The sequence below is a fragment of the Bombina bombina genome, chromosome 7 (genome assembly GCF_027579735.1).
Source record: "Bombina bombina isolate aBomBom1 chromosome 7, aBomBom1.pri, whole genome shotgun sequence".
NCBI classification, from domain to species: domain Eukaryota; kingdom Metazoa; phylum Chordata; class Amphibia; order Anura; family Bombinatoridae; genus Bombina; species Bombina bombina.
The window spans coordinates 381,129,458-381,154,924 of record NC_069505.1 but is presented as its reverse complement, the minus strand read 5'-3'; the positions used below and the strand labels follow the sequence as shown (position 1 = coordinate 381,154,924).

Here is a 25,467-nt window from a genome sequence, read left to right as displayed (position 1 = left end):
AATCTCTTTCAGTTCAGGCCCGAATAGGGTCTTTCCTTTGAAAGGGATGTTCAAAAGTTTAGTTTTAGATGACACATCAGCAGACCAGGATTTAAGCCATAACGCCCTGCGTGCTAAAACGGCAAAACCTGAATTCTTTGCCGCTAATTTAGCCAGTTGAAAAGCGGAATCTGTAATAAAAGAATTAGCCAATTTAAGGGCCTTAATTCTGTCCAAAATTTCTTCTAATGGAGTCTCCATCTGAAGAGCCTCTTCTAGAGCCTCAAACCAGAAAGCAGCTGCAGTAGTTGCAGGTACAATGCACGCAATAGGTTGAAGAAGAAAACCTTGATGAACAAAAATTTTCTTCAGGAGACCCTCTCATTTTTTTATCCACAGGATCTTTGAAAGCACAACTGACTTCAATAGGTATAGTTGTACGCTTAGACAGAGTAGAAATAGCTCCCTCCACCTTAGGAACTGTCTGCCACAAGTCCCGCATGGTGTCAGATATGGGAAACATTTTCTTAAAAACAGGAGGGGAAATGAACGGAATACCTGGTCTATCCCACTCCTTAGCAATAATATTCACAATCCTCTTAGGGACTGGAAAAAACATCAGTGTAAACAGGAACCTCTAAGTATTTATCCATCTTACACAATTTCTCTGGGACCACTATAGGGTCACAATCATCTAGAGTTGCTAACACCTCCCTGAGCAATAAGCGGAGGTGTCCAAGCTTAAATTTAAAGGCCGTCATATCAGAATCTGTCTGAGGAAGCGTCTTTCCTGAATCAGACATTTCTCCCTCAGATAACAAATCCCTCACCCCTACTTTAGAGCATTGTGAGGGCATATCAGATACGGCTACTAAAGCGTCAGACGGCTCAGCATTTTTCCTTAACCCAGAGCTGTCCCGCTTTCCTTGAAAACCAGGCAGTCAGGATAAAACCTCTGTGAGGGTTGTATTCATAACTGTGGCCATGTCTTGTAAAATAAATGAATTTGACGCACTAGAGGTACTTGGCGTCACTTGTGCGGGTGTTACTGGTTGTGACACTTGGGGAGAGCTAGATGGCGAGCCCTCATTTACTTCTGACTGAGAATCATCTATTACTCTATTTTTAAGTGCTAATATATGTTCTTTATAGTTTATAGACATATCAGTACAATTGGGACACATTCTAAGAGGGGGTTCCACAATGGCTTCCAAACACATTGTAACAAGCAAGCTTGGAAAACACTGTAATCAAAGTAAATAACACTTATAAATAAAACGGTACTGTGCCTTTAAGAGAAAAAAAGCTGCACAAATTCTGCAAAACAGTGTAAAAAAGCAGTAAACATAACAAAATTTTTACAGTAGTATCATATAGCCTTAGTAACTTTGCACAGCTATACAAATAAACAATTAACCCCTTAATGGCAAAACCAGATTGAAAAAAACATCAAAACCAGTAAAAAAGACTTTCATCACTTTGCCACAGTTCTGCTGTGGCTCCTACCTGCCCTTCAGAACAATTTGTGGGGGAAAAAACTTCTTTTACAGAACTCAAACACGGCAGGAACCTCTGGAGAAGCAGTTAGAAGTCTCAGAGGAAAAGAAACTGCACAACTGAGGCGCGAAAATAGGCCCCTCCCACCTCACTCTCTAACAGACAAACACTAGAGTGTCTCTAAATTAACCATGTGGGTTAAAATCCCTAAAACAAGCCACAATGACCCCTTTAGTCCCTTCAAAAAAACGTTCTAATTGCATCATTCACTGAATAAACAAAAACATAATTTATGCTTACCTGATAAATTTATTTCTCTTGTAGTGTATCCAGTCCACGGATCATCCATTACTTGTGGGATATTCTCCTTCCCAACAGGAAGTTGCAAGAGGATCACCCACAGCAGAGCTGCTATATAGCTCCTCCCCTCACTGCCATATCCAGTCATTCGACCGAAACAAGACGAGAAAGGAGAAACCATAGGGTGCAGTGGTGACTGTCGTTTAATTAAAATTTAGACCTGCCTGAAAAGGACAGGGCGGGCCGTGGACTGGATACACTACAAGAGAAATACATTTATCAGGTAAGCATAAATTATGTTTTCTCTTGTTAAGTGTATCCAGTCCACGGATCATCCATTACTTGTGGGATACCAATACCAAAGCTAAAGTACACGGATGATGGGAGGGACAAGGCAGGAACTTAAACGGAAGGAACCACTGCCTGTAGAACCTTTCTCCCAAAAACAGCCTCCGAAGAAGCAAAAGTATCAAATTTGTAAAATTTGGAAAAAGTATGAAGGGAAGACCAAGTTGCAGCCTTGCAAATCTGTTCAACAGAGGCCTAATTTTTAAAGGCCCAGGTAGAAGCCACAGCTCTAGTAGAATGAGCTGTAATCCTTTCAGGAGGCTGCTGTCCAGCAGTCTCATAGGCTAAACGGATTATACTCCGAAGTCAAAAAGAAAGAGAGGTCGCCAAGGCCTTTGAACCTCTCCTCTGTCCAGAGTAAACAACAAACAGGTTAGATGTTTGGCGAAAATCTTTAGTAGCCTGTAAGTAAAACTTCAAGGCACGGACTACGTCTAGATTATGCAAAAGACGTTCCTTCTTTGAAGGATTAGGACATAATGATGGAACAACAATCTCTTGATTGATATTCTTGTTAGAAACCACCTTAGGTAAAAACCCAGGTTTTGTACGCAGAACAACTTTATCTGAATGAAAGATCAGATAAGGAGAATCACAATGTAAGGCAGATAACTCCAAGACACTTCGAGCCGAGGAAATAGCCATCAGAAAAAAGAACTTTCCATGAAAGAAGTTTGATATCAATAGAATGAAGGGGTTCAAACGGAACCCCTTGAAGAACTTTAAGAACCAAGTTTAAGCTCCATGGAGGAGCAACAGGTTTAAACACAGGCTTAATTCTAACTAAAGCCTGACAAAATGCCTGAACGTCTGGAACTTCTGCCAGACGCTTGTGTAAAAGAATAGACAGAGCAGAAATCTGTCCCTTTAAAGAACTAGCTGATAATCCTTTGTCCAAACCCTCTTGGAGGAAGGACAATATCCTAGGAATCCTAACCCTACTCCATGAGTAATTCTTGGATTCACACCAATGAAGATATTTACGCCATATCTTGTGGTAAATTTTCCTGGTGACAGGCTTTCGTGCCTGTATTAAGGTATCAATTACTGACTCTGAGAAGCCACGCTTTGATAGGATCAAGTGTTCAATCTCCATGCAGTCAGTCTCAGAGAAATTAGATTCGGATGATTGAAAGGAACTTGTATTAGAAGGTCTTGTCTCAGAGGCAGAGTCCATAGTGGAAAGGATGACATGTCCACTAGGTCTGCATACCAGGTCCTGCGTGGCCACGCAGGCGCTATCAATATCACCGATGCTCTTTCCTGTTTGATTTTGCCAATCAGACGAGGGAGCAGAGGAAACGGTGGAAAAACATAAGCCAGGTTGAAGAACCAAGGCGCTGCTAGAGCATCTATCAGTGCCGCTTCTGGGTCCCTGGACCTGGATCCGTAACAAGGAAGCTTGGCGTTCTGGCGAGACGCCATGAGATCCAATTCTGGTTTGCCCCAATGGAGAACCAATTGAGCAAACACCTCCGGATGGAGTTCCCATTCCCCCGGATGAAAAGTCTGATGACTTAGAAAATCCGCCTCCCAGTTCTCTACACCTGGGATATGGATCACTGACAGGTGGCAAGAGTGAGTCTCTGCCCAGCAAATTATCTTGGAGACTTCTGACATCGCAAGGGAACTCCTGGTTCCCCCTTGATGGTTGATGTAAGCCACAGTCGTGATGTTGTCCGACTGAAATCTGATGAACCTCAGTGTTGCTAGCTGAGGCCAAGCCAGAAGAGCATTGAATATTGCTCTTAACTCCAGAATATTTATTGGGAGGAGTTTCTCCTCCTGAGTCCATGAACCCTGAGCCTTCAGGGAGTTCCAGACTGCACCCCAACCTAGAAGGCTGGCATCTGTTGTTACAATTGTCCAATCTAGTCTGCGAAAGGTCATACCCTTGGACAGATGGGCCCGAGATAACCACCAGAGAACAGAATCTCTGGTTTCCTGATCCAGATTTAGTAGAGGGGACAAATCTGTGTAATCCCCATTCCACTGACTGAGCATGCATAATTGCAGCGGTCTGAGATGCAGGCGCGCGAATGGCACTATGTCCATCGCCGCTACCATTAAGCCGATTACTTCCATGCACTGAGCCACCGTGGGGCGCGGAATGGAGTGAAGAACACGGCAAGCATTTAGAAGTTTTGATAACCTGGACTCAGTCAGGTAAATTTTCATTTTGTACAGAATCTATCAGAGTCCCTAGGAAGGAAACCCTCGTGAGAGGAGATAGAGAACTCTTTTCTTCGTTCACTTTCCACCCATGCGACCTCAGGAATGCCAGAACTATCTTTGTATGAGATTTGGCAATTTGAAAGCTCGACGCCTGTATCAGGATATCGTCCAGGTAAGGAGCCACCGCTATGCCTCGCGGTCTTAGGACCGCCAGAAGTGAGCCTAGAACCTTTGTAAAAATTCTTGGGGCTGTAGCCAACCCGAATGGAAGAGCTACAAATTGGTAATGCCTGTCTAGAAAGGCAAACCTCAGGAACTGATGATGATTCTTGTGAATCAGAATGTGAAGGTAGGCATTCTTTAAGTCCACTGTGGTCATGTACTGACCCTCTTGGATCATGGGTAAAATGGTTCGAATAGTTTCCATCTTGAATGACGGAACTCTGAGGAATTTGTTTAGGATCTTTAAATCCAAAATTGGTCTGAAGGTTCCCTCTTTTTTGGGAACCACAAACAGATTTGAATAAAACCCCTGTCCTTGTTCCGTCCGCGGAACTGGATGGATCACTCCCATTACAAGGAGATCTTGTACGCAGCTTAGGAATGCCTCTTCCTTTATCTGGTTTGCAGATAATCTTGAAAGGTGAAATCTCCCTTGTGGAGGAGAAGCTTTGAAATCCAGAAGATATCCCTGAGATATGATCTCCAACGCCCAGGGATCCTGAACATCTCTTGCCCACGCCTGGGTGAAGAGAGAGAGTCTGCCCCCTACTAGATCCGTTGTCAGATAGGGGGCCGCTCCTTCATGCTGTCTTAGAGGCAGCAGCAGGCTTTCTCGCCTGCTTGCCCTTGTTCCAGGACTGGTTAGGTTTCCAGGCCTGCTTGGATTGAGCAAAAGTTCCCTCTTGTTTTGAAGCAGAGGAAGTTGATGCTGCACCTGCCTTGAAATTTCGAAAGGCACGAAAATTAGACTGTTTGGCCTTTGATTTAGCCCTGTCCTGAGGAAGGGTATGACCCTTACCTCCAGTAATGTCAGCAATAATTTCTATCAAACCAGGCCCGAATAAGGTCTGCCCCTTGAAAGGAATGTTGAGTAATTTAGACTTTGAAGTCACATCAGCTGACCAGGATTTGAGCCATAGCGCCCTACGCGCCTGGATGGCGAATCCGGAATTCTTAGCCGTTAGTTTAGTCAAATGAACAATGGCATCAGAAACAAATGAGTTAGCTAGCTTAAGAGTTCTAAGCTTGTCAACAATTTCAGTCAATGGAGCTGTATGGATGGCCTCTTCCAGGGCCTCAAACCAGAATGCCGCCGCAGCGGTGACAGGCGCAATGCATGCAAGGGGCTGTAAAATAAAACCTTGTTGAATAAACATTTTCTTAAGGTAACCCTCTAATTTTTTATCCATAGGATCTGAAAAAGCACAACTGTCCTCAACCGGGATAGTGGTACGCTTTGCTAAAGTAGAAACTGCTCCCTCCACCTTAGGGACAGTCTGCCATAAGTCCCGTGTAGTGGCATCTATTGGAAACATTTTTCTAAATATAGGAGGTGGGGAAAAGGGCACACCGGGCCTATCCCACTCCTTACTAATAATTTCTGTAAGCCTTTTAGGTATTGGAAAAACATCAGTACTCACCGGCACTGCATAGTATTTATCCAGCCTACACAATTTCTTTGGCACTGCAATTGTGTCACAGTCATTCAGAGCAGGTAATACCTCCCCAAGCAATACATGGAGGTTCTCAAGCTTAAATTTAAAATTAGAAATATCTGAATCAGGTCTCCCCGATTCAGAGACGTCACCCACAGACTGAAGCTCTCCGTCCTCAGGTTCTGCATATTGTGACGCAGTATCAGACATGGCTCTTACAGCATCTACGCGCTCTGTATCTCGTCTAACCCCAGAGCTATCGCGCTTGCCTCTCAATTCAGGCAATCTGGATAATACCTCTGACAGGGTATTATTCATGATTGCAGCCATGTCCTGCAAAGTAATCGCTATGGGCGTCCCTGATGTACTTGGCGCCATATTAGCGTGCGTCCCTTGAACGGGAGGCGAAGGGTCCGACACGTGGGGAGAGTTAGTCGGCATAACTTCCCCTTCGACAGACCCCTCTGGTGACAATTCTTTTATAGATAAAGACTGATCTTTACTGTTTAAGGTGAAATCAATACATTTAGTACACATTCTCCTATGGGGCTCCACCATGGCTTTTAAACTTAATGAACAAGTATCCTCTGTTTCAGACATATTTGTACAGACTAGCAATGAGACTAGCAAGCTTGGAAAACACTTTAAAGCAAGTTAACAAGCAATATAAAAAACGTTACTTTGCCTTTAAGAGAAACAAATTTTGACAAAATTTGAAATAACAGTGAAAAAAGGCAGTTACACTAACAAAATTTTTACAGTGTATGTAACAAGTCAGCAGAGCATTGCACCCACTTGCAAATGGATGATTAACCCCTTAATAACAAAAACAGAATAATAAATGACAAAAACGTTTTTTTAAACACAGTCACAACAACTGCCACAGACTACTGTGATTGTTACCCTCCTCAAACACGACTTTGAAGCCTTTTGAGCCCTTCAGAGATTTCCTGTATCATGCAGAGGGAAGCTGAATGTCTGTCAGTATTTTTAGCTGCACAGAAAAGCACTAAAATAGGCCCTTGCCACTCATATTGCAACAGTAGAAAGCTTCAGGAAACTGTTTCTAGGCAAAAATCAAACCAGCCATGTGTAAAAAAACTAGGCCCCAATAAGTTTTGTCACCAAACATATATAAAAACGATTAACATGCCAGCAAACGTTTTATATTACACTTTTATAAGAGTATGTATCTCTGTTAATAAGCCTGATACCAGTCGCTATCACTGCATTTAAGGCTTAACTTACATTAATCCGGTATCAGCAGCATTTTTCTAGCAAATTCCATCCCTAGAAATATATTAACTGCACATACCTTATTGCAGGAAAACCTGCACGCCATTCCCCCTCTGAAGTTACCTCACTCCTCAGAATATGTGAGAACGGCAGTGGATCTTAGTTACTTCTGCTAAGATCATAGAAATCACAGGCAGATTCTTCTTCTAATGCTGCCTGAGATGAAACCGTACACTCCGGTACCATTTAAAAATAACAAACTTTTGATTGAAGTAAAAAAACTAACTATAATACACCACTCTCCTCTTACTACGTCCATCTTTGTTGAGAGTTTCAAGAGAATGACTGGGTATGGCAGTGAGGGGAGGAGCTATATTGCAGCTCTGCTGTGGGTGATCCTCTTGCAACTTCCTGTTGGGAAGGAGAATATCCCACAAGTAATGGATCCGTGGACTGGATACACTTAACAAGAGAAAACGTTTTTTCCTAACAGTGTCACTAGTAACTAATGAGCCCTTCATGCAAGCTGAAATTCCTATCCAAGTGTCTGAATACAGCTTACCCTTTCCTCATGGGGATATTGCCAGCCTTTTCTAGAAATAACAGTCTGTCTAGAAAAAAATAGACTGAACATACCTTAATGCAGTTTAGCCTGCAAACTGTTCCCCCCAACTGAAGTTTTTCTGTGCTCTTCAGCCCTTGTGAGAACAGCAGTGGATCTTAGATACAAAATGCTAAGATCATCCTCCTCCTTGCAGAAATCTTCATCCCTTTTCTGCCAGAGAGTAAATAGTAGACACCGGTACCATTTAAAAATAAACTTTTGCTTGAGAAAATAAAAACCTAACATTTTTGTCACCACACTCCTCTTTGCCCTTCCTAGCAGTTAAGCAGGAAAAGAGAATGACTGGGGGGTGGAGCTAAGGGGGGAGCTATATAGGCAGCTCTGCTGTGGGTGTTCTCTCTGCCACTTCCTGTAGGGGAGGAGAATATCCCACAAGTATGGATGAATCTGTGGACTCGATACATCTTACAAGAGAAATATGTTTTGTCAAAATGGGAGGGAAAAAATTCAGTGAACAACTTCTACGAAGGCTGCCTGAGGACGGATGGTTCTGGGTTGTATAAAGAAACCCTGGGACTAGCATCCTGATTGGCTGCTGAAAGGGAAAGTATACACCAATTTTCATATAACTGCATGTAATAGAAACTAGTATAAAGAAAAATATGCAGAGATACAGATATAAAAATCCAATATAAAACCGTTTAAAAACTTACTTAGAAGCTCCCAGTTTAGCTCTGTTGAAAAGGTTAGCTGGAACACCCACTGAAGGTGGTTGTATACTATAAAGAGAAGACACTCCCCCCACCCCCTTCATATGAAAAGACTCTTTACACAAACAGGAGCAAGCTGGAATAAAGCATACATCAGTATACTTTTAAAATGTTGGGCTTGGTTAGGAGTCTGAAAATCAGCGCAATGTTATTTAAAAATAAGCAAAACTATACTTTTTATAAAAAAAAAACAAAAAAACACACACACCCTGTATAGTCTATATAAATGGATAATCTACAAAACATTTATGCAAAGAAAACTCTAGTGTATAAATGTCCCTTTAATCCAATTTTTAGGTTTTCTTTGCTTCATGTGCATGTGAGAATTATCTAGCTATAAGACACTGAAAAAAAGTACTCACAATTTTATTTTTCTCTTGATTACTGGATGTAGTTGCTTTCTCTCTTTGTGACGGTGTGGGAGTTTTAGACTGAGACCATCCAGTGGGACTTAAATTGTTTGGACTGCCTGTCAATGCTGTGGGTGAACCTTTGTGTATTAAAATAAAAATTAAAAAATTACAAATAGAATATTTGAATACACCAAATAGTAAATAAACCAATATGTAGCAAAATAAACAAATACCTGCTTCGCTGTGACTTCTTACTGCATCCTGAAACACAATTAATGAACAATTTGTGATGCAAATACTTTACAAATATTATAACTATGGTTAAGATATTCTAATACCATGAAATCAAAAAGGTATTAAAAAAAACAAAAAACAAAAGTGGTTAAAAATACCAAAACCATTTCTGTTAATTAAATAATTTTTTTGTAATTACTTAACTGCTTCACGCTGTTAGGAAGCTCCATGCCATCCTAACAGCTCTGGCCTTTAACGCCGTTAGGATGGCTTTGAACTTCCTACCATATATGGCGTCCTGCAGCCGCCTCTGAGTAAATGGAAAATCTGATTGGGGCATGCGTAGCATCAAAAACAGCACCCCATGATCCGATCCAGTCATTAAAATCACGTGATTGCATAGACTATCGCATAGACAACCGTGTGATTTAGTTTTCCAGCAAGTGTTTACATCAGAACTTCGTTCCAATGTTAAAACGCTTGCTCCCAGCATGAAGGGGTTAAAAAACCCAAAATAAAAACCCCAACAACAAACAGGACTATGAAAATTTCAAGAACCTTTTATTTATTTATATGAAATTTATATAGATCAGTAAAAATCGTATAAGTAAATGCTGTGAAAATAATCTGATCTTGTACTTGGCTAAGTTTAATTGCTAGGCACTTCTGTAAGCCTATTTAAAAAAACAAGAGAAACAAACCCTGTGGTTGATCATGAACACCAATGCTAAACTGTTCAGTAATATAATGTGCTTGTTATACAGAAAATTGGATTTTTTTATGTAACAAATTTAGACAATATACTTTTACAATTATTTAACTTGACAGTGCATGCATTAGGCAACAGTAAAAAATATCCCTTAAATTGTAAATTAATATATGACCAGATTTGGTTTAAAAAAAAAAAAAAAAAGCTCATACTCAATACAATTTTTTTTTTTTTTTTACAAATGTCGAACTGCATGCACAAAGCAAACAAAAAGAAAAAAAAATTAAAAGGATATTTTGTCAGTTATATTTACAATGTTATTTTAGAAAATAAACATGAAATTATGAGAAAGATAACAGAGGCAAAAAGATGCTGTAAATTCAATTCTCATTGAGAAATCTTCAAGAAGAAAGAAATATTCTTACCTGATAAATGAATTTCATTCTTGGTAGTGAGGTCCACAAAACTTACTCTTGGGAATTACATGACCTGGCCACCAGGAGGAGGCAAATATACCCTACACCAGAGCTTTTAAATGTCTCTCCTACTTCCCCTTCCCTCCAGGTAGTATGTATAACCAAGGATAGGAAGAAAAGGAAAATGTATACTTACCCGACACATTTATTTCTTCTTAGACAAGATGAGTCCACAGATCATTTTCATTAGTTATGGGATATTCACTCTATGGTCAGCAGGAAGAGGCAAAGAACACCACAGCAGAGCTGTTAAAATAGCTCCTCCCTTCCCTCCCACTCCAGTCATTCGACCGAAGTTAGGAAGAGAAAGGAAAAGCCAAGATGCAGAGGTGACTGAAGTTTACAATAAAAAACATCCTGTCTAAAAATGACAGGGCGGGCCATGGACTCATCGTGTCTAAGAAGAAATAAATTTATCAGGTAAGCATAAATTTTCTTTTCTTCTTAAAGACACTATGAGTCCACGGATCATCTTCATTACTTATGGGATCCAATACCCAAGCTAGAGTACACGGATGATACGGGAGGGACAAGACAGGATACCTAAATGGAAGGCACCACTGCATGAAGAACCTTTCTCCCAAAAGCCGCCTTAGCCGAGGCAAAAGTATCAAATTTGTAAAATTTTGTAAAAGTGTGAAGAGAAGACCAAGTTGCAGCCTTGCAAATCTGTTCCACAGAAGCTTCATTTTTGAATGCCCATGAGGAAGCAACAGCCCTAGTGGAATGAGCCGTAATCCTCTCAGGAGGCTGCTGTCCAGCAGTTTCGTAAGCCAAACGTATAATACTCTTCAGCCAAAAAGAAAGAGAATCAGCCGTAGCTTTCTGTCCCCTACGTTTGCCTGAAAATACCACAAAGAGGAAAACAGGCGAAAATCTTTAGTCACCTGTAAATAAAACTTTAAAGCACGAACTACATCCAAATTGTGTAAGAGCCTCTCCTTCTTAGAAGGAGGATTAGGACACAAGGAAGGTATAACAGTTTCCTGATTATTGTTCCGATCAGAAACAACCTTGGGAAGAAATCCAAATTTTGTACGTAAGACAACCTTATCCGCATGAAAAATAAGGTAAGGGGGCTCACATTGTAATGCTGAAAGCTCAGACACTCTACGAGCAGAAGAAACCGCCAAAAAAATAAAACCTTCCAAGATAAAAACTTGATATCTAAGGAATGCATAGGTTCAAACGGAACCCCTTGAAGAAACTTGAGAATTAAATTAAGACTCCATGGAGGAGTAACTGGTCTAAACACAGGCCTAAATCTGGTTAAGGCCTGACAAAAAGACTGAACATCAGGGACATCAGCTAGACGCCTGTGTAACAGGATAGATAATGCTGAAATTTGACCCTTTAAAGAACTTGTAGATAATCCTTTCTCCAATCCTTCCTGGAGAAAAGATAAAATCCTAGGAATCCTAACTCTACTCCAGGAGTAGTCCTTGGATTCACACCAATAAAAGGTATTTACGCCAAATCTTGTGATAAATCTTTCTAGTGACAGGCTTACGAGCCTGAATCAAAGTGTCTTTGACTGAGTCAGAAAAACCTCGCTTGGCGAGAATCAACCGTTCAATCTACAAGCAGTCAGCTTCAGAGAATCTAGATTTGGATGATGGAAGGGTCCCTGAATCAGAAGGTCCTTTCAAAGCAAAAGCCTCCAAGGAGGTAGAGACGACATCTCCACCAGGTCTGCATACCAGATCCTGCGAGGCCAGGCCGGTGCTATGAGAATCACTGAAGCCCTTTCCTGTTTGATCCAGGCAATCACTCGCGGAAGGAGAGCAAACGGAGGAAACGGATATGTTAGATTGAAGGACCAAAGGGCCGCCAGAGCATCTATCAGCTCCACCTGAGGATCTCTGGATCTCGACCTGTACCAGGGAAGTTTGGCATTCTGCCTGGATGTCATGAGATCCAACTCCGGCTGACCCCATTTGAGAATCAGACTGGAGAACACGTCAGGATGAAGTTCCCATTCCCCCGGATGAAAGGTCTGCCTGCTCAGAAAATCCGCCTCCCAGTTGTCCACCCCTGGGATGTGGATTATCGACAGACAACAAGAATGGGCCTCCGCCCACTGAATTATTTTGAAAACCTCTGTCATCGCCAAGGAACTCCTTGTTCCTCCCTGATGATTGATGTAGGCCACTGACGTTATGTTGTCAGTCTGGAACCTGATAAACTGAACCGAAGCTAGTTGAGGCCAGGTCAGGAGAGCATTGTAGATCGCTCTCAGTTCCAGAATGTTTATGGGCAAAATAGATTCTGTCTGAGACCATATCCCCTTAGCCCTTAGGGAGCCCCAAATTGCTCCCCACCCCTGAAGGCTAGCATCTGTTGTCACAATCTCCCAGGATGGTTTGCGAAAACATGTTCCCTGGGAGAGATGATCTAGAGAGACAACCACCAAAGAAGAGACTCCCTTGTCTCCTGTGCCAATAGAAGTCGAGGGGACAAGTCCAAATATGCTCCGTTCCATTGTTTGAGCATGTCCAACTGCAGAGCTCTGAGATGAAAGCGAGCAAACAGGACAATGTCCATTGCCGCTACCATCAGACCTATTAACTCCACGCACTTGGCCACAGAAGGACAAGGATAAGATTGCAGAGCTCGACAAGTATCGATAATCTTTAATTTCCTGACTTCTGTCAGAAAAATCTTCATAGACGGAGTTTATGATGGTCCCTAGAAAGGACACTCTTGTATGAGGAACTAAAGAACTCTTTTCTAGACGTATGTGATTTTGCTAGCTGAAAGGACGGCGCCTGAACTAGGATATCGTCCAGATACGGTGCCACCGCAATGCCTCTTGAACGAAGCACCGCAAGAAAAGACCCCAGAACCTTTGTGAAGATTCTGGGAACTGTGGCAAGACTGAAAGGAAGAGCCACAAACTGGAAATGCTCGTCTAGAAAGGCAAACCTTAAGAACCTGTGATGATCCCTGTGAATGGGAACATGCACGTACGCGTCCTTTAAATCTACTGTCGTCATATACTGACCCTCCTGGATCAAGGGAAGGATGGAATGAATAGTTTCCATCCTGAAGGATCGCACTCTGAGAAACTTGTTTAGACTCTTGAGGTCTAGAATTGGTCTGAAGGTTCCTTCCTTCTTGGGAACCACAAACAGATTGGAATAGAATCCCATACCTTGATCTTGAGGTGGAACGGGAACGATCACTCCCAGAGCCAAGAGGTCTTCTACACAATGTAAGAACGCCTCTCTTTTGGTCTGGTCTGCAGATAACCTTGAAATTAGAAACCTGCCCCTGGGAGGACAAATTTTGAACTCCAGCTTGTATCCGAGACACTTTCTATAGCCCAGGGATCCTGAACGCCCCGAACCCAGGCTTGAGCGAAAAAAGAAAGTCTGCCCCCTACCAGATCCATTTGTCCCGGATCGGGGGCAAAACCTTCATGCTGTCTTGGAGTCATTGGCCGCCTTCTTGGATTGCTTACCCTTATTCCAAGATTGGGCAGGTCTCTAATTAGATTTAGCTTGTTCCTGCTTAGTTAAGGGAGAAGAGGAAGAGAATCCCTTGAAGTTGCGAAAGGAACGAAAATTACTTTGTCTTCCTTTCTGCCTAATCTTTTTGTCCAGAGGGAGAAGGTGACCCTTACCTCCCATAATGTCAGAAATAATCTCTTTCAGCTCAGGACCAAACAGGGTCTTCCCAGTGTAAGGGACAGCTAGAAGCTTTGACTTAGATGAAACGTCCGCACACCAAGGTTTCAGCCATAAGGCCCTGCGAGCCAAGATAGAGAAGCTTGAAATTTTGGCCCCCAACTTAATAACTTGAAGGGTGGCATCCGAGATAAAGGCATTAGCTAGCTTAAGAGCCTTTATCCTGTCCTGGATCTCGTCCAAGGGAGTTTCTCGCCTGAGGGCATCAGCCAGAGCACGAAACCAGTAAGCTGCCGCACTCGTGACGGTAGTTATACAGACCGCCGGTTGCCACTGCATACCCCGGTGAACATAAATTTTCTTGAGTAGACCCTCTAATTTTTGTCCATCGGATCTATAAAAGCACAGCTATCCTCTATAGGGATAGTAGTTCTCTTAGCCAAGGTTGAAACAGCTCCTACCTTAGGAACAGTTTGCCAAACCTCTTTAACCGAGTCAGCTATAGGAAGCATCTTCTTGAAAATAGGAGAGAATACCAGGCCTCTCCCATTCTCTATTAATAATTTCAGAGGCCTTCTTAGAAACTGGAAAAACATCTGTAAAGGAAGGTACCTCATAATATTTGTCTAATTTACTAGACTTTGGGGGGACAACCATCACTGTGGAGTCACTATCATCTAGGGTAATTAAAACCTCTCTAAGAAAAAGACGAAGATGTTCCAGTTTAAACCTGAAAGACACCACTTCTGAGTCGGTCAAAGGTAACAGCCCCTCCGAATCGGAGATTTATCCTTCAGATGCCAGAGCAGGAACCTCTTCCTCAGATCTGTGAGAAGAGACTTCTGAGAAAGCTACCACAGCATCAGAAACCTTGCTAACTGCAGAAATGGACTCTCTCTTGCGATGGCCTTGCAACATTGGAAAGGCAGACAGGGCATCAGAGATGATAGTAGACATAAGAGAAGCTATGTCCTGTAGTGAAATTCCAGAAGGAACTACAGTAGACGTGCAGGGCACTGCTGGTGAGGGAGATAATTTATGGGACACTTGGGGATAAAGTTGCTGCAGAAATTGACCCTCATCAGAGGACTCTTGGACAACATCTGTCTGAGAGGAGATTGGCTCAGCAAAAATGTTATCCCTAAAATTCACAGTCCTTTCAATACATGTAGGACAGAAAGGGATTGGTGGTTCCACATTTGCATCAAGACATAAAGCACATGTAACAGCTTGCACCTCATCTTGGTCCATTTTTTCACATAGAAAAAATACTGGGAATAACAATAAAATTATCAAAAACTGTTACTGTCTCTAAATTTAAACGGTTTTTCTTTCTCTTGACAAACTGCTAATCGCATGAAAAGTGTTCTACATGCTGCTCTAGCCCAGATAAACCCCAGTACAGCACATCTGAAGACCTGCAACTGCTTGGAAATAGTGCTACAAGCAGAGGCTCCAAAAAACAGGAAGTCCCACCCTTTGTGGGCGTGCTGCAAGTCTCTGCTTCCCTCTCAGGGAAAAAACTAAAGTGAAAGCATCAGAGCCCTGCATTTTAGTGAAAATAAACTTGGCAACATAACTCCAGCCCCAGTGCCTGCACCTAATCACTGCCCAAGTAAGACTTATTTTCTGAAAGTCTGAAACTGTCCCCACATAAGTAAGGTTTACAATTAACCCCTTATGTACTGTAGTGCTAATGAAAAACACAGACTCCTTATATCCCAGAAAAGGCAGCACTCAACTCAAACACTGCCTGGCAGTAGGGCAGTTCCCAAGCTTGAGAGGTCCTCTCCCTCACATTGGCCTGAGAGATAAGCAATGCTGAGTCTGTAATAATCTCAGGCTGAAGGATATGGGGCAGCTGAAAATGGGAGGCGCAGTGAGAATTATGTCCCACCAGTTCCCATAGCTCTAAAGCCACCAGAGCTCTACTGTAGAGACTGATATGGACTAGGCTACACCCCAGAACAAAGTAGCACTCTCTGAAACTACTCCTAAAACAAAAAACTCTTGATTGAAGAATCTAAACTAACACCTCACTTTACCTGCTTCCTATCACTAACATAGGCAAAGAGAATGACTGGAGTAAGAGGGAAGGGAGGAGCTATTTAACAGCTCTGCTGTGGTGCTCTTTGCCTCTTCCTGCTGACCAGAAAGTGAATATCCCATAAGTAATGAAGATGATCCGTGGACTCATCGTGTCTTTAAGAAGAAAGTAAGAAAGGTAGTAGGGTAAAGAAGTGCAAACTAAGACTGCCGCAGCCAGAAAAAAATGGGCTGGTTTCATGGAACCAATACCCAAGCTGTGGAGTCCACGAAAAATTTGGGTGGGACAAAAGGAACCACCTATGAAACAAACCTTCCTGCGAAATGCAGCCTCCACCCAAGGCAAAAACATCAAAATGATTAAACTTGGTAAGGAGGTATATAAAGACCCCAATGCAGCTCTGCACATTTGTTCTACAGAAGCCTCATTCTTTAAAGCCCAGGAAGTAGAAACAGAGTGGAATGAGCATTAATTCTGGCAGGCGGTTTCTGCCCCGCCTATAGGTAAGCCTTGTGGATCAAATTCCTCAGGAAAGTGGCCAAAGACACTGCAGTAGCCCTCTGGCGCTTAGGTTTAGAACGTAAACACTCAGACTGACAAAAACCCTCCTTTGTAGATAAAATTTCAAAGCCCAGATAGCATTCAAATAATGCAATAGACACTCCTTAGAAGAAGTAGGATTAGGACATAACGGAACAATTTCATGATGTTTTCCGTCGAAACCAGCTTTGGCAAGAAAACAGACCTTGTATGCAAAACAGACTTATCCTGATGGAACACCAAATAAGTTGGATCACAAGATGGAGCAGATAAATAAAACTTATAGCAGAAGATATAGCCAGCCCTCCTGAAAAACCAGTGGAATTCTCACAGAATGCCAGTAACCTCGATAAGAGCACCAAGGCAAACTTTCCAAACCTTACAATAGATCTGTCTAGTAACAGGCTTACAAGCCTGAATCAGAGTTTCAATTACAGACTCAGAGAAGCCCCTCTGAGAAAGAATCAACCATTCAATCTACAAGCAGTTAGGCTGAGAAACTGCAGGTTTGGATAAAAAAACAAACAAAAAAAAAAAACTGTCTTTCAGCCAGTAGATCTGGCCTCTGTGGCAGTTGCCACGGAAAAGCACTGGACATCAGCACCAAATCTGCATACAAGGTTCTGCAGGGACACGCTGGAACTATGAGAATCGCTGAAACATTGCCCTGTTTGAAATCAGCAGAAACAGAAACTAGATGATACTGCAATGGAACAGCTAAAGAGTCTATTAGTTCCTCCTGAGGATCCCTTGATCTTGACCCCTACCTTGGAAGTTTGTGACTCAGACAGGAGGCAATGAGATCTATCAGGGGCCACACGTCTGTAGCGCATTGTAATTTTCTCTTCATTCCGAGATGTTGATGGGCAATATCGCTTCCAGATGCAACGAAACACTGTGAGCCCTTCGAAGACCCCATACCGTACCCCATCCATACAGGCATCCGTGGTAATTATCTCCCATGTCGGACAATGGAACCCCATATCCAGAGATAACGGGCCAGGAGACTTCCACCAAGAGAGAGTGATTGTCTGGTAGAAGGGTCTAGACGTACTGAGACAAATCTGAGTGATCTCCGTCCCAAGGAAGCAGCATGCACAGTTGTAGAGGTCACAAATTAAAAAACGTGCAAAAACAGCATGCGTCCGACGCTGCTAACATGCGGCCCACTATCTCCATGCACTGTATTACAGAAGGTGAAATTAGAGACTGAAGCTTTGGGCATGTCGATTGAAGCTTGAGCTTGCATTGATCTGTAAGAACAATCGTCATAGCCACTGAATCTATGATATCTCCCAAGAATGACCCTCTCATCCGAGGAATAAGCAACTCTGTGTGAGCAGTTGCTAAAGGTAAACACGGCGCCTAAACCAAGATATCGTCCAGGTAGGGAGCCAAAGCTACCCCTTGAGCCAGAATCACTGAAAGAAAAGCCCCCAGAATTTTTGTAAAAATTTGGGAAGCAGCAGCTAACCCAAAGGGTGGAACAGTGAACTTTTAGTGCTTGTTTAGAAAGGCAAAACACAGAGGAACTGATGATTGCGGCATTGGCCTCAGTAACCGCAGACTAACTGGGATTTGAATTCCGGAGCAAACTCAGTCTCTCCCCCCTGTTTAATCTAAACAGGAGGCTGTTACTTAGAAGGTGGGGAGGTTGGACAGTGAGAATAAGTCTAAAGAACAAACCGAAAGCAAGAGGTGCAAAATGGTCAGGGTATGCCCCCCTGCACAGCTTTGCAGAACATACATTGACTGGAATAACAATATTTGAAGGATTACCTTTAGATTGAATTTCAGTAATGGCTGCTTTAGAGCAGGGATTGACAATTTAAAAAATTTTTTTAGGAGCCATGAAGAATATTTAGGAACAAGACACTTTTAGTAGTGAGACAGTGGTATTTGGATATAGATATATGGAGAATAACCCAAAAAGTTAAGAGCCAGGGGTAAAATTCTAGTTGCCAGTAGATCCCTGCCTCCTCGGTATGTCGAACCCTGCTTTAAAGGATTGCTCCATAACTGGCAGAAAGAGAAAACACTAGACCTTCTATAAAAACAATGGGGGGAAATGTGGCAAAACTAGCTCACTGCTGAGCAGCCCCTTATATCAATAAAAAAAAAAAATAAAGTTTCCCCTTAGGCAGAAAACTAACAAGGTTTCACTATACTATAGATCCTAAAAATTGTGACAATATAAATCATGCGACATATGGAACGTATATAACTTAAATCACCCCCCTTGTGCTCCGGTATGGGGTCTTATCTCCTACTGAGGGCTCTTAAACGATCCTGTCAAGAATAAAGTCAGAAGTGTTGCGCTCTGCAGATCCGGCTATGTCAAGAGAATGGAAGAGTCGGAACACGCACTAAAGACCCTCCTGTGGCGGGAAAATAGTAAACTCATTCATTGCTCTCCTCTGACGTCAGTGTCGCCACAGTCTCATCACACCGCAAGGAAAAGCATGTGACTGGCACGCTGAAATACTGAAGAACAGCACAAATTTAAAGAGCCAGAAGCCATTCACACAAAAAGCATTATTAAAAAGAGACACTTGAGTCAAAATTAAACCGTCATGCAGACATCCTTAAACTTTGTTCTCCAGAGGGTTTTGGAACTACATTTCCCAGCATATCAGCTGGCTGAGCATCATGGGAAATGTAGTTCCAAAACCTATGGAGGGCCAAGTTTGACAACAACTTTTTATATTTACACCGAGTCCCCAGCTCCTACTGAGCATGTGCAAGAATTAATTGAATATACGTATTTACATTTATGAATGGCTGATGGCTGTCACATGATACAGGAGGAGTGGAAATAGACAAATGAAATTTGCTAGAAAAAAATCTACTACTCGTTTGAAGCTCAGGTAAGTGCTATTTTTTTTTTCATGCATTTGTTGATTATGCAAATCTGCTTTTCTGGTCCTTTAAATAAAGCTCCCAACCAAAGTCAAAAATATCCCACAGCTCTGAGAAGCAAAACAGAGGAGCCACAATACACACAAGGTCCTTTAGACAGTCCTCTAGTCAAAGTTGTCTGTCCTGTGCACAAACATATACCCTGTGCACATTGTCACCTTATGAAAAAGAAACTGTCAAGTTGATCCAGCTTCCACAGAGGCAATGTGGTGGCTAGGAGTACTTACTAAGACTCCATCAATACAGCCAATGTGCTATAAAAACCTGGGTACTTACCCAAATTACATCACACATTCTTGCACTGCACCTAAAAGCAGCCTTAATGCAGTCTTATGCAGATAGGATATATTCTGTACTGTGACTGAAAGTGTAACTGCTAGAAAGTACATACAGCTGGCCAGACAAACGGCAGCTTAGGAACTACCCAGCGGTATCAGTGGCCTGCTTGTGTGCAAAACTCTAACAAACAGAATTAGTCAGCATTAGAAGTGCTCTCCTAAACACTATATTCTAGGAACTGTCAATTGAGAGTTAACATTCTTTATTATTCAGAACACATATTCTTGCCCTCATCTTGACAAGGCAAAAAACTACTGAGAGGGAAGGGGAAGTAGGAGAGACATTTAAGAGCTCTGGTGTAGGGTGCCTTTGCCTCCTCCTGGTGACCAGGTGATGTAATTCCGAAGAGTAAGGTCTTGTGGACTCTCACTATCATTAGAAAGAAACATAAATTATGCTTACCTGATAGTTTCATTTTCTTCCATGGGAAAGAGTCCACAGCCGCATTCATTACTTGTGGGAAATAAGAACCTGGCCACCAGGAGGAGGCAGAGAAACCAGCCAAAGGCTCAAATACTCCTCCCACTTCTCCTATACCCCAGTCATTCTGCCGAGGAACAAGTAACAGTGGAAGAAATATCAAGGTGAAAGGGTGCCAGAAGACTATACACAAAAAGCCTAAAAAAACCAAACTCCAGGGAAGAAAAACAGAATTTATGTTTACCTGATAAATTTCTTTCTCCAACGGTGTGTCCGGTCCACGGCTTCATCCTTACTTGTGGGGATATTCTCTTCCCCTACAGGAAATAGCAAAGAGAGCACCCAGCAAGAGCTGTCCATATAGCCCCCCCTCTGGCTCCGCCCCCCCCAGTCATTCGACCGACGGTTAGGAGAAAAAGGAGAAACTATAGGGTGCCGTGGTGACTGTAGTGTATAAAGAAAGACATTTTTCAAACCTGGTTAAAAACCAGGGCGGGCCGTGGACCGGACACACCGTTGGAGAAAGAAATTTATCAGGTAAACATAAATTCTGTTTTCTCCGGTGTGTCCGGTCCACGGCTTCATCCTTACTTGTGGGAACCAATCCTAAAGCTTTAGGACACGGATGAAGGGAGGGAGCAAACCAGGTTACCTAAACGGAAGGCACCACGGCTTGCAAAACCTCTCTCCCAAAAATAGCCTCCGAAGAAGCATAAGTATCGAATTTGTAAAATTTGGCAAAAGTATGCAGAGAAGACCAAGTCGCTGCCTTACAGATCTGATCAACAGAAGCCTCGTTCTTGAAAGCCCATGTGGAAGCCACAGCTCTAGTAGAATGAGCTGTAATTCATTCAGGAGGCTGCCGTCCGGCAGTCTCATAAGCCAATCGGATGATGCTTTTCAGCCAAAAAGAGAGGTAGCAGTAGCTTTCTGTCCTCTCCTCTTACCAGAATACACAACAAACAAGGATGATGTCTGTCTGAAATCCTTTGTTGCTTTTAAATAGAACTTTAAAGCACGGACCACATCTAGATTGTGTAACAAGCGTTCCTTCTTTGAAACTGGATTCGGACACAGAGAAGGAACAACAATTTCCTGGTTAATATTCCTGTTGGAAACGACCTTTGGAAGAAAACCAGGCTTGGTACGTAAAACTACCTTATCTGTATGGAATACCAGATAGGGAGAAGTACACTGCAAAGCAGATAATTCAGAAACTCTTCTAGCAGAAGAAATAGCAACCAAAAACAGAACTTTCCAAGATAGTAACTTAATATCTATGGAATGCATGGGTTCAAACGGAACCCCCTGAAGAACTGAAAGAACTAAATTTAGACTCCAAGGAGGAGTCATGGGTCTGTAAACAGGCTTGATTCTAACCAACGCCTGTACAAACGCCTGTACATCTGGCACTGCTGCCAGACGTTTGTGTAACAAAACAGACAGAGCAGATATCTGTCCTTTTAAGGAACTAGCTGACAAACCTTTATCCAGACCTTCTTGGAGAAAGGAAAGTATCCTAGGAATTTTAATTCTACTCCAAGGGAATCCCTTGGATTCACACCAACGGATATATTTTTGTTAGAAATATGACTGAACATACCTGCAGCAGATAAGCCTGCAAACTGTTCCCCCCAACTGAAGTTCTCTGGTTTCAACAGTCCTGCGTGGGAACAGCAACAGATTTTAGTTACCACTGCTAAAATCATATTCCTCTTTAACAGAAATCTTCTTCATTTTCTGTTGTAGAGTAAATAGTACAAACTGGCACTATTTTAAAATAACAAACTCTTGACAGAAGAAATAAAAACTACAACTAACACCACATACTCTTTACCATCCCTGTGGAGATGCTACTTGTTCAGAGCGGCAAAGAGAATGACTGGAGGGCGGAGCCAGAGGGGGGGCTATATGGACAGCTCTTGCTGGGTGCTCTCTTTGCCATTTCCTGTAGGGGAAGAGAATATCCCCACAAGTAAGGATGAAGCCGTGGACCGGACACACCAATGTTGGAGAAATGAAATTATCAGGTAAGCATAATTTATGTTTTTCTTCCTAATGGGAAAGAGTCCACAACCACATTCATTACTTGTGGGAAGATTATACCCAAGCCAAAGAGGACACTGAATGCCAAAAACGGGAGGGTAAGAGGTGGCCCAATCTGAGGGCACCAGGTCTGAACCACATCCCATAAAGAAAAAAGTCCCGCTTCATCCAAAAACAGTTAGCAAGAACAATGAAGAAAGAACGCAACCGAGTCAACAGGACTCGAAGCACACTATCGGCCAAAGGCGGATCCCAGACACACACCCCCAATAAGGGGACCCAGACCAACAACTCCCCAAAGGAAGAAACAAAGTAGGGGAGGAACGAACCAGATCCCTGTCTTCCAAAAGACAGATCAAGTTAACCCCTTAACAACAGAGGACGTGCAAGGTACTTCCTAAAAAAAAAAAGGCAGTTAATGCCTGAGGACATACCCTGCACGTCCTCTGTGTGGAAAGCAGCTGGAAGCGATCCTGCTCGCTTCCAGCTGCTTTCCGGTTATTGCAGTGATACGCAATAACCTTTACTTCGTTGGTGGGTGGGAGCCTGTGTGGCAGCCATCGATGGCCCTAGTGATGTGGAGGGGGCGGGATCGTGGGTGAGCACGGACGCGCGCATGCACGGAAGGGCGGGGGCGGGTGTGCGCACGGGGAGGGAGCGGGTGAGAACCACTACACTACAGAAAAATGTGTATTTAAATTGGGTAAAAAAGGGCTATAAAAAGTAAAAAAAAAAAAAACACATCAGTCAGGTGGTGTGTGTGTGTGTGTGTGGGGGGGAAGCTACACTACAGAACCCCCCCCCCCCCCCAAAAAAAAATTTTTTTTTTTTTTTCTAACTGGGTCCTGGCAGACAGCTGCCAGTACCCAAGATGGCCCCCAATAAGGCAGAGGGGGAGGGTTAGAGAGCTGTTTTGGGGGGGGGGGGAGATCAGAGAGGTTGGGGGCTAAGGGGGATCCTACACCGCAGCATATGTAAAATATGCCAATTTTTTTTCTTTAAAAAAAACTAATAACTTTTATTTTAGTACTGGCAGACTTTCTGCCAGTACTTAAGATGGCGGGGACAATTGTGTGGTGGGGGAGGGAAGGGAGCTGTTTGGGAGGGATCAGGGGGTGGGATGTGTAAGGTGGGAGGCTGATCTCTACACTAAAGCTAAAATTAACCCGGCAAGCTCCCTACAAACTACCTAATTAACCCCTTCACTGCTAGCCATAATACACGTGTGATGCGCAGCAGCATTTAGCGGCCTTCTAATTACCAGAAAGCAACGCCAAAGTCATATATGTCTGCTATTTCTGAACAAAGGGGATCCCAGTGAAGCATTTACAACCATTTGTGCCATAATTGCACAAGCTGTTTGTAAATAATTTCAGTGAGAAACCTAAAATTGTGAAAAATGTTACTTTTTTTTTTAATTTGATCGCATTTGGCGGTGAAATGGTGGCATGAAACATACCAAAATGGGCCTAGATCAATACTTGGGATTGTCTACTACACTAAAGCTAAAATTAACCCTACATGCTCCCTAATTAACCCCTTCACTGCTGGGCATAATACACGTGTGGTGCGCAGTGGCATTTAGCAGCCTTCTAATTACCAAAAAGCAAAGCCAAAGCCATATATGTCTGCTATTTATGAACAAAGGGGATCCCAGAGAAGCATTTATGCTATAATTGCATAAGTTGTTTGTAAATAATTTCAGTGAGAAACCTAAAGTTTGTGAAAAAATTTGTGAAAAAGTGAACAATTTTTTTTATTTGATCGCATTTGGCGGTGAAATGGTGGCATGAAATATACCAAAATGGGCCTAGATCAATACTTTGGGATGTCTTCTAAAAAAAATATATATACACATGTCAATGGATATTCAGGGATTCCTGAAAGATAGTGTTCCAATGTAACTAGCGCTAATTTTGAAAAAAAAAGTGGTTAGGGAATAGCAAAGTGCTACTTGTATTTATGGCCCTATAACTTGCAAAAAAAGCAAAGAACATGTAAACATTGGGTATTTCTAAACTCAGGACAAAATTTAGAAACTATTAAGCATGGGTGTTTTTTTTGGTGGTTGTAGATGTGTAACAGATTTTGGGGGTCAAAGTTAGAAAAAGTGTGTTTCCATTTTTTCCTCATATTTTATAAAAATTTTTTATAGTAAATTATAAGATATGATAAAAATAATGGTATCTTTTGAAAGTCCATTTAATGGCGAGAACAACTGTATATAATGTGTGGGTACAGTAAATAAGCAAGAGGAAAATTACAGCTAAACACAAACACCGCAAAAATGTAAAAATAGCCTTGGTCCCAAACGGACAGAAAATGGAAAAGTGCTGTGGTCATTAAGGGGTTAAGCTTGCGAGACCTAAGAAAGTCTCACCAGATGACAAGAAAAAAGGGCAGCAGCAGCAAAACACGATCAGGTTGGAGACCGAAAAGTATCTCAAGAAACAGGAAACCGCACTGATGACTAAGTAGCAAGCCCTAGTGAAAGCCACAGAACAAGGGGAAAAAAAACCAAAAAAAACCCCAGTACAGCTCCCCAAATGGAGGGAACCAAGGAGTGCGCCTCAACAGTAAAAGAGACCAAGATGCTTCCCGACGAAAAACCCTGCAGCCCGGGAGAAAGGAACCAGCAAAAACCAAATCCCCCGAGAGCACCTCAACAGGGACTCAATGCATCCAAAGGAAACAGAGGCATCTGAAAAGTTGAAAATGACCAGAACCACAGCTTAGGATCCTGAGATAACCAGGGACGTCCTCAACTACTGCAGAACCACTGCAACAAGGACCTCCCACAAACAGAAAGACCAATCTGTCAACGACAGGGAAAATGCCCAGGGACAGAGTCCCACCCCCCCTTGAACGAGAGGGAAGAAAAACAACCAGCCACATCGAAGAGTGTGACCAGAAACACAGGCAAAGTCCCACTAGAAACAGAGGAACACTGAAAACCCAGAAGCCAATTCCCAAGGGTATCTCCATCCTTGAACCAGGGACTAACTAGGAAAAACACCCACAGAGACCAAAAACCCTCAAGGGAAGACTGAGGACAAGGGAAACCTTGTCCACCGGACACAAAACTCAACACAAGGGTCAAAACGAACCCAAAAAGAGCCAGCACTCAAAAGTAGCAGAGACCACCACAAGGTAGCAATCTCGGGGACCCTCAACAGATGCCGATGTGCAAGCTGCAAGGACAAAGTGACCTTACCAAGGCATTCCGC

At 42.6% G+C, this 25,467-nt stretch overlaps 1 protein-coding gene across 5 annotated transcripts in view; it reads right to left on the bottom strand.

Annotated features, from left to right (window-relative positions):
• LOC128666479 (RAF proto-oncogene serine/threonine-protein kinase) overlaps nt 1–25,467 on the bottom strand; it is a 530,187-nt gene that overhangs the window by 175,075 nt on the left and 329,645 nt on the right. For all 5 annotated transcript variants that reach the window (XM_053721101.1, XM_053721099.1, XM_053721102.1 and 2 more), the window contains 2 exons: nt 9,115–9,142; nt 8,891–9,018 (listed from right to left, as the gene is read on the bottom strand). In XM_053721101.1, coding sequence (XP_053577076.1) covers nt 8,891–9,018; nt 9,115–9,142 — 156 coding nt within the window. The remainder of the gene's footprint in view (nt 1–8,890; nt 9,019–9,114; nt 9,143–25,467) is intronic.